The 18718-nt window shown below is 39.7% G+C and overlaps 1 protein-coding gene across 1 annotated transcript in view; it reads right to left on the bottom strand.

The window, feature by feature from the left end:
* PKP2 (plakophilin 2) overlaps positions 1-18718 on the bottom strand; it is an 83429-nt gene that overhangs the window by 28343 nt on the left and 36368 nt on the right. The window contains exon 6 of the mRNA XM_042469766.1: positions 9965-10142. Coding sequence (XP_042325700.1) covers positions 9965-10142 — 178 coding nt within the window. The remainder of the gene's footprint in view (positions 1-9964; positions 10143-18718) is intronic.

The raw sequence follows: 18718 nt of genomic DNA on the forward strand, positions 1-18718 counted from the left end.
AGTTTCATCTGTAACGTAAACGCTAACAACACAAGGAACACAGTAACACAGACCCCCAACAACAAACCACATCCAATTAGTCTCATATAACTTAATTATTATTTTTTTTGAATTTTGGAGGTCTAGACCTCTTTTCTTCAAATTAAAAGTGATAGCCTTAGGTTGCATAAGCTGGAAATGACTGAAGGCAACAAACAAGAAAAAGAAATTACCTTTATTAGAGCCAGTGTGGTGCGATGGTTTGATGCTGGACTGAATACTGGGTGACAAGGTTCAAAGCCCAGCTCAGCCATGGGAAACCAATGGGCTGGGCAAAGTACCCTTTCTCAGTCATGGGGAAGCCAAGGGCATACCCTTTCTGAACAACCTTGACAGAAAACCCTGTGATAGGTTCATCTTAGGGGTCACCATAAATCAGAAATTACTAAGGCACAAACAACAACAACAAATTACCTTTACTTCCATTAATCCCTTTCCTCTTTTCTTTTGAGGATCAAATAAAGTTTTGTCCACCAGCTGACAATTTAATAGCTTTATGTTACTTGGTAGATAAATATTAACAAAAACAATTACCACAACATAGCTTGGTTTCTTGTGGCAAAAGGCAACACTGACTTTTTGAATTCTGAAGTCCTAGAATAAGAGGTAATAGTTTGGTCCATAATGTGCGCAATTAAAGTCGTATGACCAACGTACTTTTGGGGTGTATCTGGTAGTGTAACCAGAAGAAAAAATTCTGATTCAGACACATCACCCCTCTTTGATCCCTAGAGTTTTCTTTCTTTTGAAAAGAAGAGGGGAATCTAATCTTATATTATATTATATTAATTATATAATTACAAGGCACTCTAAACTGCCACTTTTATGCCGCCTCAGTATTCAACTTTAGCAACTGGAGGTGGTGGAAATGTTTTGCTTAATTTTTCAGTTCTGTCGTTAATTGTTCAATAAATATATTAATAAACCATATGCAAATAAAATTATAATAGCCATATATGTGACCTTGGTTTTGGTTTTGAATGGCTCAACTGACCATTTAAGGATGGGCAAGGCTCAGGGTTGCAAGGATATTTATACTGTACTGACACAATGGTGAAAGAAACTTCCATGATTGCTCATAATATCTTACACCTGTCATCCAATCCAGCAGGCGGAAGGTAGCATACAAATTTCTGACTAATACTAAGACTGATCTTTGGCTATAAAAGTAGGGACTAAGACCAAATATCTGGACATGAGAAAGGCAGAGTGGGGCTTGCTTTGGTAAATCTACTTGTTTCATAGTTATGGCAAGAATATTTTTTATAAGAAAAGCACTGATGATCTTCCTCCTGGTGAATGGATATTTCATTTCAAGAAGAGATCTAATTTTTTGATATTCCTGGTATAACAGAGGGTGATGTATTTGGAGGTCATCCCAACTATGCTGTAACAAATGCTATACAAAGGCAGGGTGCCAGTCAACATCTGGGTACTAGATTGTTTCAGGGAACAAGAGAAAAACAAAACAAAACAAAAAACTTTAAAACCTCTGTTATCTTGTATTAATGACAAGCCCCCAACCTGGACTAAAATTAGGACTCTGGACCGTTTGTTCAAAATGGTCTGATAATTCCCTTTCCCAGCTTTTGAATCCAACACAAAAAATTGCACTAGAAATGACTGTTGTGTGTGTGTGTGTTTGTGTGTGGGATACTCAGAATACAGTACAAAGTAAGAGTAGACAACATGGCACCATCCAGATGACTGGGATTGTACAAATTATAGTCCAAAGTATCTGGAGAGTACTGGATTGTTTATCCGAGGTCTAATCTGCACTGCAGAAATAATGCAATTTGATACTACGTAGCAGTGGTTTGAGTGTTGGACTGACTCTGGAGAGCAGGGTTTGATTCCTGCTTGGCCATGAAACCCATTGAGTGATCTTGGGCAAGTTGAATGCTCTCAGCCTCAGGGCAAGGCAATGACAAACCACCTTTGAACAATCTTGCCAAGAAACAACCTATGTTCACCTTAAAGTCGGCATAAGTCAGAAATGACTTGAAGGCACACAAAACAAACACACACACACACACACACACAGAGCCATGTCACCATCCTATAGAATCCTGGGATTTGTAGTTTGTTGTAGCACCAGACCTCTCTGATAAGGCTAAATATTTTACCGAACTACAAATCCCAGGATTGTTAAACAGTTGTAAGAGCACCCTGAAGGGGAATTCCTGCTCACCCAATGCACTTGGGTTTGCATGGCCTGATTCCCAACTTCAGACTTATTTGTGCACCTTGGGTGCACAAGGAGTGGAAGGGTGGAGAACTTTATAATTAATTTAAGATAGTTCCCCTCCTTGCCTCTGACAAAATTCATCTTAGTGTCAGCATTAGGAAATAAGAATTGTGTACACATAGACTTGTTCCAGCAACTGTCAGGTACTGAGCCCCTGAAACAGAAGCTTTGTTTATAGCTAAGGGAGAAGAAAACTTGGCAACATGCCTTGAGTTGGCATGGTGAGTTAAAACAAAAGGGACATGCTTGTTGCCCTAACAACCTGATGGAATTGACTTTTACCATTTATTGAGCTGGCCTACACCTTACATAACACCGGCCTGCCATAAACATTGTGCATTTATGCCTCATACCACGTGGCTGTTTTTGCCTCCTCCCACCTCCACCATCACCCCCGGAGTGTTAAAACATGGTAGGATAGATATCCTCAATCTTTCATACCATCACATTACAGAGCCAGCATGGTGTACTGGTTTGAGCATTGGACTAAGACTCTGGAAACCAGGGTTTGAGTTCCTGCTCAGGCATGGCAACCTACTGGGTGATCTTGGTCAAGTCACACTCTCTCAGCCTCAGAAGAAGGCAAGGGCAAATCCCCTCTGAACAAATCTCACCAAGAAAACTCTGAAGTAGGTTTGGCTTAGGGAAGCCATAAATCAGAAATGAATCGAAGGCACAACACAACAGCTATTGTATCATATTATTTCTGCGAGTGTGATAATATTCTTAAGAACATCCCAGGTACATTATGCATAATGTACAAAATAGCTTTCTTTCTGCAATACAGGCTGCAGGCTACAGACTTTAAACACCCGAGCAGGGAAGATGCCAGCTATTACAAAGAACTAATTACGCATTTGTAATCTGGCAGATGTACAAGCTGTTAAGAAAATTATTTGTCAGCACATTTCTCTCATGTGCGCTGTCAGCTGCATCTTCAGATCTCATTCTCTTTTGAGTACACATGAATAGGTAGGCATCAGCAAGGTTCAGGCAAGGGGACTGGTGTGAGAAGAAGGCGCATCATTAACTATTTTTGCAGTCCACAGCTACACATTTTCTAGGGATATAGAAGAAAGGCCAAGTGCTTCAGATCTTCCAACCTTTTTACAGATGAAAACAGGGACACATATGCTTAAGCCACATTAGAGTGTGGTCAAAAAGGCAAAAAGCTATTCATGAAGAGTAGCATATAAGCTAGGAGAGAGTGCAGCAGTTTGCTGTTGCCTGAGCCTCCTCGTGTCCCCCCCCCCCTTGCAAACTACTTTTGCATTGTGAACTCCATTTGCAGCAACTGAATGAAACTGAAGGCAAAGGAAAAAAGAGGGAGGGAAACTGGGACATTTTAAAAGTGCTAAAAATAAATAAAATAAAAAACAAATAAAGGTGAAACACAGAGGATTAACTGGGACTGATCCTGCCAAGTTAAAGGACATGGTACCTTCCTGCCTCTTCCCATTTTAAAAGTTCCTTTTATTGTTCACAGGAGGAATCTAAGTGTGCTCTTTTGTGAGAGGAAGGAGCCCTTCCATGAACACAAACACCTTTGATTCTGTGGAATCTCTTTTATAAATGGAAATATGTGGTGGTGTTAAAGCGGGTGGGGATGGAGGCAATTTTCACAAATGTCTGCTCTGATCTGTAACCACTGTTCTAGAGGGTCCCTCAGATCAGATATTCATAAACTACAGTAGGTTGCAATGGGGTGGGGTGGATTGGGAAAATCAATCTCCCACATTTCTATGGGTGGAAACTTCTCGTGGATCCCTGTGTCTTCTGCTAATGGAAGGTTATTGTTGGATCAAAGTCTGCTATGATGATGATGATGATGATGATGATGCTTTATTTATATAGCCCTGTAGATTTGCTTTTTCATTATTGTTATACTGGGAGATTTATATGGAAACAGTATGCATTTTAGCATTGTTGTTACATTTTGAATGTACACCACTGTCCAGTTTGATGTTGATAGTTTTAATATGAATGAGACGAACATCTGGTGCTATCTACTAGCCTTCATGTCACACCACATTCCATGCAAAATGGACCCCAAATCAGCAATATTCCAGGAAAATTAGACCAACATTGCTCCTGAACTTGCATGAAAGTATTTGGGATGCCAATTTAAGTCTCCATCTCATGTTTGGCTAAAACAGTTGATAAATATGCATTCTAGAGCAAAATAATAAAGAAACGTGAAGTGTTTATTAGCTAGTTATCTGATGAAGTTGACAGGTCCCATTAGATAATGTGATCAAGTCTGATAACTCTATGATCAAGCATGTATATTCATATAGCATAAGCAATGAACATTTTACATTATGGTATAGATTGTTGCCTTACACAACAACAATAGATACTATAGTACTATAGATAAATGTGAAGGTTGGCCAATGATGAAAGCTGACAGGAAGAGAATCAAGTCACCTGAATTTCTGGAGAAGAGTTATACTGATACAATGGACTACCAAACAACAACAACAACAACAACAACAACAACAACAAGGATCCAAGAACAAATAAATCATGAACACTCACAGGAGGCTGAACTGACTAAGCTGAGGCTATCCTACTTTGGACAGATCATGAGACAACATGAGTCACTGGAAAAGACAATCAATAGTATGAAATAGCTAGTATAGAGGGATTTGTGGAGGTGATTGTATAGTTATTTATTTGCTATTTAGCTATGACATGTTATTGACATGAATTATAGATCTATCCAGTTTAATCATATTTGTTAGTGTTATAATTATTACTTATTAATTTCTATTACTGGATTTTGCTATACTTTTTCTAAATTATTACTCATTTGCTGATGTTGTTCATTAATATTTTTGCTTTTTGAAAATTGCCACTAGCACAACTGCACTGAGGAAATGATATGTTCAAGTACCGGTACATGGATTCTACCATCTAAAAATATTACATATAGTTATAGTTACTGTATTTGGTTACAAACCATTCTCCCCTTAGAAGACTTTTAGAACCTGGAGCTTTGCTAAAATGAGGTAGTAATGGTTGTTCTCCAATAGTATTTATGCTTTATAGACTACAGCAAAGTCTTTGACTGCATAGATCATGAAAGGCTACGGGACGCCCTTAAAGACATAGGAATGCTAACATATCTGATAGTCCTGATGAGGAATCTGTACCTAGGACAAGAAACCACTGTTAGAATAGAACATGGAGAAACCAAATGGTTCTCAATTGGAAAAGGGGTCAGACAAGGCTGCATCTTATGACTCTATCTTTTCAACTTGTATGCAGAACATATTACCTGAAAAGCAGGCTTGGACACAGAAGCAGGAGATGTGCAAATAGGAGGAAGGAACATTAACAATCTAAGATATGCAGACGATGCCATACTATTAGCAAAAAACATCAAAGACTTAGAGTAACTACTGAGGAAGATCAAAGAAGAAAGTGCAAAGGCAGGCTTACTGTTGAATAAAGAAAACAAAAATAATGACCATGGAGGATCTTCATAAGTTCAATCTAGACAATGAAGATAAAGAAATAGTAAAAGAGTTCCTATACCTTGGATCAAACATTGATCAGAACAGGGACTGCAGTCACGAAATCAGAAGAAGACTAAGAATGGGGAGGGCAGCTATGAAAGAACTAGAAAAGCTCCTAAAGAGCAAAGATATACAACTAAGCATGGAAGTTAGAATTGTACAAGCAATTGTCTTCCCCATTATCATCTATGGATGTTTGAGCTGGACAGTTAAGAAAATGGACAAAAAGAGAATAAATTATTTTGAGATATGGTACTGGAGAAGAGTGCTGAGAATACCATGGACAGCAAAAAGAACAAATAAATGGGTCCTAGAACCAATCAAGTCTGAATTTCTCTGCAGGCAAGCATGACTAAACAGAGGCTGTCATACTTTGGCTATATCATGAGAAGGCATGAGTCATTAGAAAAGACAAATGCTAGGAAATGTGGAGGTAGGTAGAAAGAAAGGAAGACCGTGTGCTAGATGGATGGACTCAATTAAGGAGGTCATGAGTATGAATCTGCAAGAGCTTAGAAGAATAGTGGAGGATAGGGAGTCTTGGAGGTGTCTCATCCACAGGGTCGCCATGAGTCGAAATTGACTCGAGGGTGGCTAACAACAGCAGCAATCCAATAGTAAAGAAATATAGTTTAGCAAATATGATAAAACCTCTTTAAGTAGGCAAAATTCACAGTTGCCAGGGTTACTTTTAAATTCAGTACATAATACAGGACTCAGGTCCAAAACACACTGCAGAAATAATCCAGTTTGAGACTGCTTTAACTGCCCTGGCTCAGTGCTAGGAAAATGTGGAAATTGTAGTTTATTGTGGCACCAGAGTTCTCTGACAGAGAAGGGTAAATGAAGCACAAAACTACAGTTCCCACAATTCCCTAGCAGGCAGCCAGGGTAGTTAACACGGTCTCAAACTGGATTATTTCTGCAGTGTGTTTTGGACCTCTGCCATTAGGTCTGCAGCATTTATGATACTGAAACTCTTCCATCATCACAAAACAAAGGTTCTCTCTGTTTTACTTAAGTTGATCAATGCTAAGTGCCTATGTTTTTATTTTGTACTAGTTAATTATTCTTTAAAGAATGACATGAGTGGCCTTGTAGCACTCTTGCAGATAGACAAACAGAATAAATACAGATAATGCTGTCTGTATTTCTGCATTCTGGTATGCTCAAGCACCAAAGACCTGAAATGATATAGGAGATTATAACACAGGAGGTAAGTGTCCTTCTCCCATAGTTAAACTGTGTTAATTGCACAATCAGGGGGAAAATTATCATATCACTGCATGCTTCTCCTGTCCATAAACAGCAATGGATGCATCATTCGGTATTAATGGAAATGCCTGTTAATACCAAATGATGTTTATGGGTGGGAGAAGAACAGGAAAAGCATATGGAGATGTGATAATCTTCCCCTTGGTTGCACGATTAACACAGTTTAATGACGGGAAAAGGATGCTTGCCTCTTCCTTGTGATAATCTCCATAGTAAACTCTGGGCAGAAGTTCTGTCTCTTGAGTATTGGACATCCTGCAATCATATCACAGCTTTATTAGACAATATCCATGCATCTGAAAGCTTTTCTTTGCAAGAAATGCTAGAACTGTAGCAAGAAATGCTAGAACTGTTGTTTTGATATGGAAAATAACACCAGAGTCAACATTTACTGTTGGCATTTTGAAGATGTTCATAGCATATTTTCAAACCTACTGTATACAAGCTTTGCCTATAGTTACTATTAAAATTTCTCAGGGCCTTAGACATTTAAGAGATCAAATGAAATCAAACTCTGCCTTTTAGGTATTCCTCTGAGATGAGTGCCTTTACTTTAAGCTTTAATATAAGCTGGAGGCAGAAACAGTGAAGCAGTGTATGCGAGATAGGAATTGTTGCAGAACAGTTATTGATGAGCACATGGTGTCTGCCTTTCTGTTTATTTATCTGAACCATTCCCACTGGTGGCAGCTTTAGTTGCCTTGGGTGGTGGTGGCTCTAATATCCTCCATGGACAAGACGTTCATTCTGGAAGAAACTGAACACGTGGGAGATATCTGGACTACACTGCATGGGAAGTTGTATCTTCTCTTAATTTAAATAAGAAGATGCAGGATTAAAATAACGAATAATCTCTACATTCAGCTGCTGGAGCTGGAATAGCAAATGCTCTTGATCCCACTAGTGCGTTTCCAGATTATTCTGGCACAGGAGATAGAAAATTGCTCAAGCACCTCTCCTCATTTCTGGCAATAAAAATAGAACAACAATTTAATTTAATTTAATTTTGCAGCCTTTAATGACACCTAAAAGTTGGTATCTAACGTAGCTGCCTCACTCTGCCTAACAGTAGGGGCAGTCCTATAAAACCCTTTCACTGCATTTTCATACTTCTGCATTTTCATACTTTTTCATACTTCTGAAAAAAGAATGCAACAATGAAGATTCTGTAAGGGAGCCATGGTTCCTCTTAATACTAACCACAGTGACAGTGAATGCTCCTTTTGTTGCTATTGGGCTAGCCTGCAATCTGCAAAAAAACCCAAGGTGACAACCCTTCTGGAGAAACATCCTTCCTCCAATAAGGCATTGGCCCAGTTTATACTCCCTGCCTGGATCTTTCCACCTTTTCTAATTAAGTTCTCCATAGGAGAGCACAAGCTTCCAGAAATGCTTGATAACGATAGGATTTCTTGCCTTGTACTTATAAACTGGCCTTATTTGTGTCATTTTTAGAATAGCCTATAAGGCAAGGTCACAAATGCCAGAAGAGCTCCTTCTCTAGACAACACTGCCCTTTCTCTCTTAATATCTCAATCTATTATGGTTTTATTTCTGTTTCTTCAAATGCTTCTTCAGAACTCATTTTTTCTATAAAGCTTTGGCATAGCTCTTGAGTTGCTTTTATGACAGCGACTGTACTTTTTATACGTTTTAAGACAGTTTCTTGTGTTGTCCCATTCCCCTACTGAAATTAATCAAGTAATTTTAAAAAATGTATCAGCTCAATTTTGAACCTTAAGAGAATGAACCTAGCTCCCTCCCCTTTATTTTATCTACAAGGAGACTGGATGCTACTGTTTTCAATTAACTGCAGCTTAACATGGCAGCTAAACTTTAAATTGTGTTTAATCATAATTGGCTAGTGAAAATAAGACAGCCCTGTAAACTGTAGTTTGTTTCCATCAAGCAGGTGCATATGTGTATGAGCCTTCAAGTCTCCTGTCGACTTATAGTGACCCCCTGAATGTCATAGGATTATTTTAGACAAGGAATACTTAGAAGGAGTTTTGCCAGTTCCTTTCTTTGAAATATAGGCTACAGGAGATATTCTCTGGCAGTCACCTATATAAACCTGCTTAGCTTTCAATCAGACAGGATCTAGTGCCTTTAGGGTATATAGACTATTAAGCACAGTTATGATTAAATAAAGCTTAACAAACTCTCCTCTGCATCCTTGTTGGAGGAAGTGGAGGAACATGTACATCTTGGAGGGGGGAGAGAGTGGCAGCTGGTGGTTTTCATGTCAGTGGAATGGCGAGCCTGCTCTGTTTTTTTAGTATGAACTTTTAAAGAACTATCCAAGGTGCTGAAACCTATTGAATATATAGAGGACACTAATGAGAGGCAGGGATGCTTATTCTGAATGCTAAACTATGGTTTAGCTTTATATACAGTTGCCCAATATGTATTCTTACTGCATCAAACTCCATGTCAATAAATTTTAATCTCTGTCGTGTAAGGATCACTCTTGTTATTTTATAAAACATCTCACACACTGATAGATCTATATGAATTACAACTTGACACTGCAATTAAGTGGTTTGTTTTTTTATTTTTAATCTGGCCTGGGGAAAGTTTCATCTGCTTAATTTTTATCAATCACATTACTGTTTAAGACATAAGAGTAGGGCAGTGAAGAAACTGGTAAATGTATTTTGACACTGTGGGAAATTATTGTACACAAGGTGTTTCATAGCAGGTCTTCAATATGTAAAGATTTAATTTGTTACTTTGACCTTCATATTTCCAGGCTGTTGGTGGGTGAAACATCCTACAAGGCCTGGTCACACACACACACCACTTGCACACAGCAAGAACGTTTGCTTGGGCTATGAGAATTTCAAAACCAATCTGGTTAGGTCATCCCAGCACAGCGTACCTCAGACATCCTGTAGCATTGTAGAAGATATCAGGATCAGGTATGATGCTTGACTTTGGATAATCCCTATCTGGCCAGCCCGAGTAAGGGATGAGGACAGTTTCCGTCAGTGGTTTCAGGGCCTCTCGAATCAATAAATTCTTCAGCTGGTCATTGGAGGAGAGATTCCATAACAAACCTATATAAGCACAGAAAACAGGATGATAAAAAGCACCTATTCATTTATAGGGTTTTCACTATTAGCCGGTAAAAGGATTAGAAACACAAAAACATGGAAAGAGTTGAGTTGGATGAGTCCAAAGAGCTATCTAACCCAGCATCTTGCTCCCACAATGGCCAACCAGATGGCTGTAGGAAGAGGAGCATAACTGTGCCCTCATGTTCATGTTCCTTAGCAGATGGTACAGAGCATACCTCAGTTTGCAAAGTGTATGACAAAGAAGCTCCGTTTTTATTTTTACAAAGTCTTTTTTATGGGAGCCCAGCCCAGCCCAGCTTAGGCAAAGAGCCTGCAGAATATTGTAGCTCTCTCCTGAAGTCAATGACATGTTCAGGTTCACCCTCAACCATTATAACGATAGTATTTTCCTAGTTCTGTAATAAAACCAAGCATAGCTCTCATTTTATGAACAGCTTATTTGATAATCTGCTCACAGATCTACTTGGTCCTCAAAACTTTAAAGAAAAAAAACAGCTTGGTGCTTTAATTGTGCTGATTAAAAGGTTGTCTGGGAGGAAAGAAAGCTGGATCTAATTCAGAGATCTGTGCATTTTAAAAATCTGACTATGAGAGCTTACCAGCATTATTTTTCTATTTTTTATGTTTTGGAATGAGATTTTGTTAAGTATCATCTGGCAATATATCACATGAACATTGGCTCTGCTTTACAAAGAGAACTATTGTTTCTTCAGCTAACTGCTCTGAATTCCAAAACACATCTTTTAAATCTTCAGTGCAGATGGTATTTAAATCTCGGCACCAAACCCCTTCTTACCCTTGGCTCATGGATAATCGTTGTTTTGTAATAGCCAAATACAGTAGTTGCATTGTCATGTTAGTAGGGGAGAGCAAGAGCAGTATTTATGGTTTTGACATTACTGCCACACCTGTTTATGACAGCATACTGAACAACAGGAAAATAATTATTTATTATATAGTGGTAGTGAAAGTACCAGTATGATGCAGTGGATAAAATACTGAGAAAATGTGACATTCAATTATTGATCCTGGACAAATCACTATTTTTTAGAATAACACATAAGTTACAGTTTCCAATATTTTTGTCAAGGCTCCTGTACCTCCAAACAACAGCTTACAGTGAATAGCTAGCTCCTTTGCTCATCACTTCATTTCCATGCTAAGAAAAGGTTTATCTACAAGATGTCTGCCAGATCCAGTAGTTTTGTCAGTACACAGGAGATGTACCACCAAAAGCTGGCCAACCTGAATTATTTAATAATGTTAGGATATATGCCTGTTGAAAAGTTCTAGACAGTGGGAGCCAAGAATGATAAAGCATGAAACAAAATACCATAATACAAAAAATGCCATTTTGCACAAACTGTAAGGTGCTTAAGTAATCCCTTCAGCTGTTACTGTTTAAAAAATGTTTCTCTTGAGAGTATTCTAGCTGAGTTTGTATATATTGCTTAATTTGTTTTATATATATATATAATCTGTTGGAAAAAGTGCCACAATTTTTGGAGATTAGCGCACCAGCTTTCAATCCCATGCTAGACATGGGATGTAAACTCACAGGAATGGATTGTATCATACAGTTCCATCACTGGGCAGTACTCATCCCGTACCCAATCCAGGCGTCTCCTGGACTTTTTAACAAATGGGATTTTCCTGTTCTTTAAAAGGTTCGGGATAAGCCTGGGTCAGGTACGGGATGAGTACTGCCCAAGGATGGAACTGTGCAATACAATCCGGCCCTGTGAGTTTACATCCCGCACTCAGCGCAGGAATGAAAGCCAGTGCGCTAATCTCCTTTGACATGTGTAATTACATCAAGCAAATGCCAGGAGTAAAGTGCTGTGTTAAGAAAATTAAGTATAAATCATGAAGATCCCAGTTCAGATCTCCTTTTTGTCATGAACAAATCAGATTGCCTTAACAAAGGTTGCCACCTTTTCACACTGCTCCTGCAAGTTGTGGCTTGATCGGCAGAAAGTAGCAGGAGGAGCTCTTCAATAAGCTGAGATAACAAATGAATTCACCAGCTAATTGCTCCATATCAAGCTGCCATTAAATGGAGACTTAGGGAAACTGATAGGAATTTTGTCTGCTCTATGGAGAGAATGTGTACTTTTATTTACTGGGTTTATACCCTATCTCTCCCAAAAAGGGTCTCAGGACTGACAATATGCCTGGCAAAATTTAAAATACTACTAGACAAGGACCAGCCTAAAACAGGGGTAGAAATCATGCAAAGTAGGAGTTGCATACAGTCCTTAGGTTGAACACTGACTCAGTCCAAGCACTAAGTACCTCCGCCAAATGTTGTTTGGTTGAATCTCCCTCTTTTTCAACCTCTCTCTCTCTTTTTTTAAAATGAGAAATAATATTTTAAGTATTGCAAAATGCTTCCTTTGGGAGTCCCCCACCCTCAAACAACATAGCCCACTCCTAAACAGTCCAAAAGGTGACCAGGAATGATGCACCATCACTTTTAGTTGTCCCAAATGTCAGCTCTGAGTCTCTGAATGAGCTGAAAATTGGCTGGTGCAGGCCTCCAGGCTCCAGAATGTGCCCATCCCCAAAAAGATCAAATCAAAAAAGGAAAAATGCATTCAAAAGGAAATACAAAGCACTCATTCTTTATAAAGCCCCTTTCACAGCAACCAGTTTGTTGCTTAAATCCTCCCAAAGGGGCAAGGAGGGAACAGACTGGAGTGGCAGAAAGTTCCACAGCTTGGGAGTAGTCACTAAGAAGGCCCATTAGACATGTTTTTAGAGGTGCTTCTGGCATGGCAAAGAGAAAAGACACCTTCTAAGATCTCAAAGCGCAGGAAGGATTGTTTAGAAAATACAGCCCTTCAGATAAAGATGCCTCAACAGGTAAAGCACCATTCACATGCTTATTATTATCTTTATCATTAGTATTAGTGCTGCTGCTGTTAGTAGTAGTTATTGATATTGTTATAATTAGTGATTACGTTAGGCATGAAAGGCTGGCTGGGGGGGCAGAGTCAGGGCATCACATCCAGATTACGCATGGCCTGACTCCCCCCCAAGGGAACCATGATGCCGCGTGCTGCTCCACACAGCACCAAAGGACCACCATATAGCTGCACCGCCATAGCTATGGAGCCCCTTTGAGGGTGCAAAAAGGAGCCGCTTTTTGCGGCTTCTTTTTGCACCCTTGAAAGGCCAGATAGGTCTGGGGCATTAAGTTGCCACGGCCCTGATTTGGCTAGGAAAGGGGCCATGTATTGAGCCTTTTAGTGTGTTAGAATTGCAAATTTTCATGGAGATTGATTCTGCTAGCCCTTAGCCATATTTTCCCATGACTACATGAATTACAAGAAAGCTCACACCATGAGATGCCTGCAGAAATGAGCCTTTAGATGCAGCTGCATTACACACATACTACCTTCATTAAAGGACTTCATAGCTGTGGTGGTGCAGCTATATGGTGCTCCTTTGGTGCTGTGTAGAGCAGCACGCGGCATCATGGTGCCCTGGGGGGGAGTAAGGGCATGCGTCATCTGGATGTGATGCCCTTACTCCGCGACCCAGCCAACCTTTCAAGCCTAACTTGAAAGAGATGACTGCCATCTCCCATGGATGAAACTTAGTAGAAAATAGGTGACGTTGTTGCTGTTGCGTGTCTTCAGTTTCCAATTTATGGTGACCTTATCATGGGGAATTGTTGGCTAGATTTGTTCAGAGGAGGTTTGCTTTTTGCCCCTGAAGCTGAGAGAGTGTGATTTGACCAAGCTCATTCAGTGAATTTCCATGGAGGAGGGGGAATTGAATCCTGGTCTCCAGTGTAATAGTCCAATGTTCAATCCACTACAGCATATTGACTCTCAGATGTGCTTTCTGCTTTATTAATCCTTTGTTTCAGGCCAGATCTGCATGTCTGGCTGTTCTATAATCCTTCCTGCAGAAAGAATGTTCTTCCATTTCTTAGATGTATGTTATATGAGACAAGATCAAGACGTTATACGCTCCCTGAAGGATTTGGCTGGCTCACCTTCATAAGCTTGTTTTGGCTGCCTTTAGTTTTGTTCTCTTCTGTTGCTACCAAGCTGACTCCATAATTATAAAAAGCTTCAGTTCCTATCAGCCTTGGCATGCATTCTCTCCTCACTCCTTTCCAAGGGCCTTTCAGCCTATATAGTATTTACTACTAATGGAATGGGAAGCTAAGCCCATTTCTTATAAAACCAGCTACATTTTATGACTTTCTATATGACCTTAAGAAAGGAGCAGAAGTAGAGATCAAAGAGAAAGCAGATTTCTCTTCCTCTGTATATGAAAACATTTACCTTGGGCAATCCCAGCCATGCTTTTGTATAAAATATTGTTTCAAAACCAATAATAACCAAAGTGGATTTTTAAAAAGCACACTTGAATCTTTGACACCCATAAATCATTCCTGAAGAATTTTGCATATATTCCTTTCTGTTTCATAACTTAAACTTTTGCAGGTTGTGGGAGAGTAAAAAATCTATTAAGGGCACTTGAAATTCCATCACTTCTTCCCTCTTTGATCACTAACCAGGGAGCCAAAGCACAAACATATAGCTTTGGCCAGAGCTCAGAAAACAAGTTATTATTTGAACGTTAATTCCCAGAATCTCTAGTCAGCATTGCTAGGACTTGAACTGTGTACTACTGTGTACTAAGCATCAGTCCCCATCACCTCCTTTTCCACCATTATGAATTTCCCAGTCTTTTCTCTCAGAGGTGCAAGAGAAACCACGGTTGCTTTGTCTTTTGGATGCATCCAAGGAACTCCATTTTGAGACAAATATGCCAAGGCTTTCACTTTAATCAAATGAAGAAAGGTCTTTTGCTTCACTCTCAGTCCCACCCCCCCCCCAAAGATACTGGTTCACATGAGAAACCAGGGATGAACTTGGGGCTTTTGGTTCTGCCATTGACCTATGTTACCTGGAGAACTGCTGCCCACTCTATAGAATGGGAGGGATGGGACAAATTGCTCCTCTAAAAAGATCTATCAGTTGCCAGAATTAACATCATGCAGCACAGATATAACTTTTACATTCTCTTGTTTCAACCAGGATAAGGCAGCTGTATCCTGTTTCCTCCTTGGAGATATATTCTGTCACTTCATTCACAGTGCTGAGGGTCAAACTATATATTTGCACACAAGAGGTCTTAGGTTCAATGCATGACTTCTCCAAGTAAGACATCATGAGGTCACTATACACGACACTTTTATAGTGCTATTATAACACTTGAACTGTTTTGGCTGTCTCCTGTGGAATTCTGGGGTTTGTAGCTTAGTGAGGTCTAACAGCTCTCTGGCTGAGAATTCTAAATGCCTCTCCCTAAACAGTTCATATAGCTTGTTGGGCCAAGTGTGCATGTTTACACTGAAGTAAATTTCACTGAGCTGAGTGAGACTTACACCCTTGTCAACATGGCCAAGACTGCAGCCTAAAAAATCTGAGTCTGAATTGCATGGAGGCAATCCTGTCCTATTCTCTTGCCCAACAACCATGTTTACACATGTGTTTACATTGCATCAACTGTCAAGCAAACAAAAGACAGGATGCATCATGCAGCAGAAGAAAAGCTGATGCTTGTTAAGTGTGAAAGGATTTTCATCTTTATTTCCCCAAGGTGTGCAATTGATGCTGACATGAGGAAAGAATTCCTGATAACATCAGGAACTCCTGATGGCTATTAGTTTGGACTGCTTTAAAAAGGGGAGATGTCACAAATTCCTGGAAGGTCAATATATCATTGTTATTAGTCATCCAGGATCTACAGACTACCTCCAGGATCAGTGGAAGCATGCCTTTAAAAACTAGGCCCTGAAGAACACAAGCTGAGGGTGCTGTTGCGATCACGACTTACTTGTAGGCTTCCTAAGCAGTATTTGGTTGGTAACTTTAGAAGGTAGGATAGATAAGCCTATGATCTGATCCAGAAGAGCTCTTCTTTCCTTCTATTACTTGAGATATGCGATTATGACTAAAAAAGGACAAAGATTTATTTCTGAAGGAGGGAGTTCTCAGTACAGGTTGAGTCTCCCCTATCTGGGATTCTGAAATCTGAAATACTCCAAAACCCAAAACTTTTTATCACCGATGGCTGAGATAGTGACACCTTTGCTTTCTGGTGGTTCAGTGTACACAAACTTTGTTTCATACACAAATGTATGACAGAATTAAAATTAAATTGTATTAAATTTAAAATTAAAAAAAATTACCTTCAGGCTATATATATATGTTGTATATGAAAAATAAATGAATTCTGTGTTTAAGACTTGGATCCCTTCTCCAAGATATTTCATTAAATATATGTACAGTGGGCCCTTGCCTTAAGCGGGGACTCTGTTCCGGATTCCCTTCACATAAGGTAAAAGCACGTATGCTCGAGTCCCATTGAATATAATGGGGCTCTTATTCACTGCGCAACCATGAGTGCACCATGGGTGCGTGCACCATTCTCTCTTTTGCTAGGCGGCTTCAGCGTAAGCGAAAAGCCACCTATAATGAGCCTGTGTATGGCATGGGATCACTGTATATGCAAACACATGTATTCCAATATAAAAATAAAATAAAATAAATCTAAAATCCAAAACACTTCTGGTTCCAAGCATTTTGAATAAGAGACAATCAACCTGTATTGTGATGGTCAAAAGTAATGTAGCCTGAGGGCAGGCGAACAACCAATGCATCTGCAGAACCCAATCCAGTTGTGAATAGCTAACTCTTACATTTGCTCAGGACTGCAAGATATTTGGCAAAGTTTTGATTACATTGTGAAAAATAAATAAATAGCCCTGGTGGCGCAGTGGTTAAATGCCTGTACTGCAGCCATTCACTCAAAACCACAAGGTTGCGAGTTCAAGACCAGCAAAAGGGCCCAAGCTTGACTCAGGCTTGCATCCTTCCGAGGTCGCTAAAATGAGTACCCAGACTCTTGGGGGCAAATTAGCTTACTTGCTAATTAGCTTACTTGCTGTTCACAGCTATGATCTTTGGAATAGCAGTATATAAATAAAACAAATTAATTAAATTAAATAAACCAAGTCTACCTAGAATGTGGAGAGCCAACATGGCATAGTGGTTTCAGTGTTGTACTATGACTCTGCAGAACAAGGATTGATTCTGCTTGGCCATGAAACCCACTGGGTGTCCTTGGGCAAGTCACACACTCTCAGCCTCAGGGGAAGGCAATGGCAAACCTCCGCTGAACAAATCTTGGCAAGAAAACCCCATGATAGGTTTGCTGTAGAGACTCCATAAGTCAGGAACGACTTGAAAGCAAACAACAACAATGTTGTTTGTAGAGTTTACTAAAGAACTAACAAACATACTTGTTTCTTCCCCATCAACCCTAACTGGATATTTCAGCATGATCAAGAAGAAAAGTTTAAATATCTAGAGTACTAAGTAGAAACTTCTTACAGGAGTTCTATCATGTGCTGTCAGCCTGTGAAATTCCTTAGCGGTGACATATTTACTGCATTCTGCAGAGGTGTTATCATAGGTCAACACTAGCAATCTCCATCTACTGACCCTCCCCTTCTCACAACTGCCCAATTTGTGATGATTACTCTCGAAAGGCCTGTCATCATTCAAAGGTGGGGGAGATTCTGGCTGGAGCTTTGGAGCTCAGCCACTTTCTCTGTTTGTTATCACTATATTTCTTCATCATATACACCACACAGCAGTTCTGCTGCTTACAATGGGTGGTTTAAGAATAATAGAGTATGTCTTGGCAGCCATTGTGTTTGTCTGAAGAGAGTATTCAGAGTTTGTTGAAAATAAGGTGGCCACACACACATCAGCAAAAGAGGAAATATATCACCAACAAGGAGGATGAAACAGATAAATGATGTTCTTAAAATGTGAACATGCTAACTCATGTGTACTGTTGTTGTTGTTGTTGTTGTTGTTGTGCACCTTCAAATCGATTCTAACTTATGACAACCCACAGGGTGTCCTTGGCAAGATTTGGTCACAGGAAGTTTACCATTGCCTGTCCCTGAGGCCGAGAGTATGTGGCTTGCCCAAGGCCACCTAGTGGCTTTCATGGTGGATTGGGGAATTGAATCCTGGTTTCCAGAGTCATAGTCTAACACTCAAACCACTACACCATGCTGGCTCTCATTTAACTCATAGGTATAGAAGTTAGCTGAGTAACTGAGGAGATTCACAGGCCACCTGGTTCCCACTGTACTGAGATGTATTGTAATTCATATTAGAATTCTTTCTTAATCAACTCATGTGTAAAGATATAGAGTAAGAAAGAATTCTGGTAATGTACATGGACTACAATGCATCTCAGCACAGTGGGAACTAGGTGGCCTATGAGTCTCTTCAATTACTTGTCCAGATGCTAACTACTGAGGGCAATGTCAGGGTCTCCTTTTCTCTCTTCTTTAAAACAGATTTGGACTAGATAACCTTTAAAATAAGGAATGCCTTCAAACCGAGGACTTCCCACATGATCACCCTACTTGTAAGTAATGTGAAAATCTTCATGAACCATGTATGGGAATCCTGTTCTTGTTGCTTCTGAAGGCTGCATGTCTGGAG

This window comes from Sceloporus undulatus, chromosome 5 (assembly GCF_019175285.1).
Source record: "Sceloporus undulatus isolate JIND9_A2432 ecotype Alabama chromosome 5, SceUnd_v1.1, whole genome shotgun sequence".
Taxonomy (NCBI): Eukaryota; Metazoa; Chordata; class Lepidosauria; order Squamata; family Phrynosomatidae; genus Sceloporus; species Sceloporus undulatus.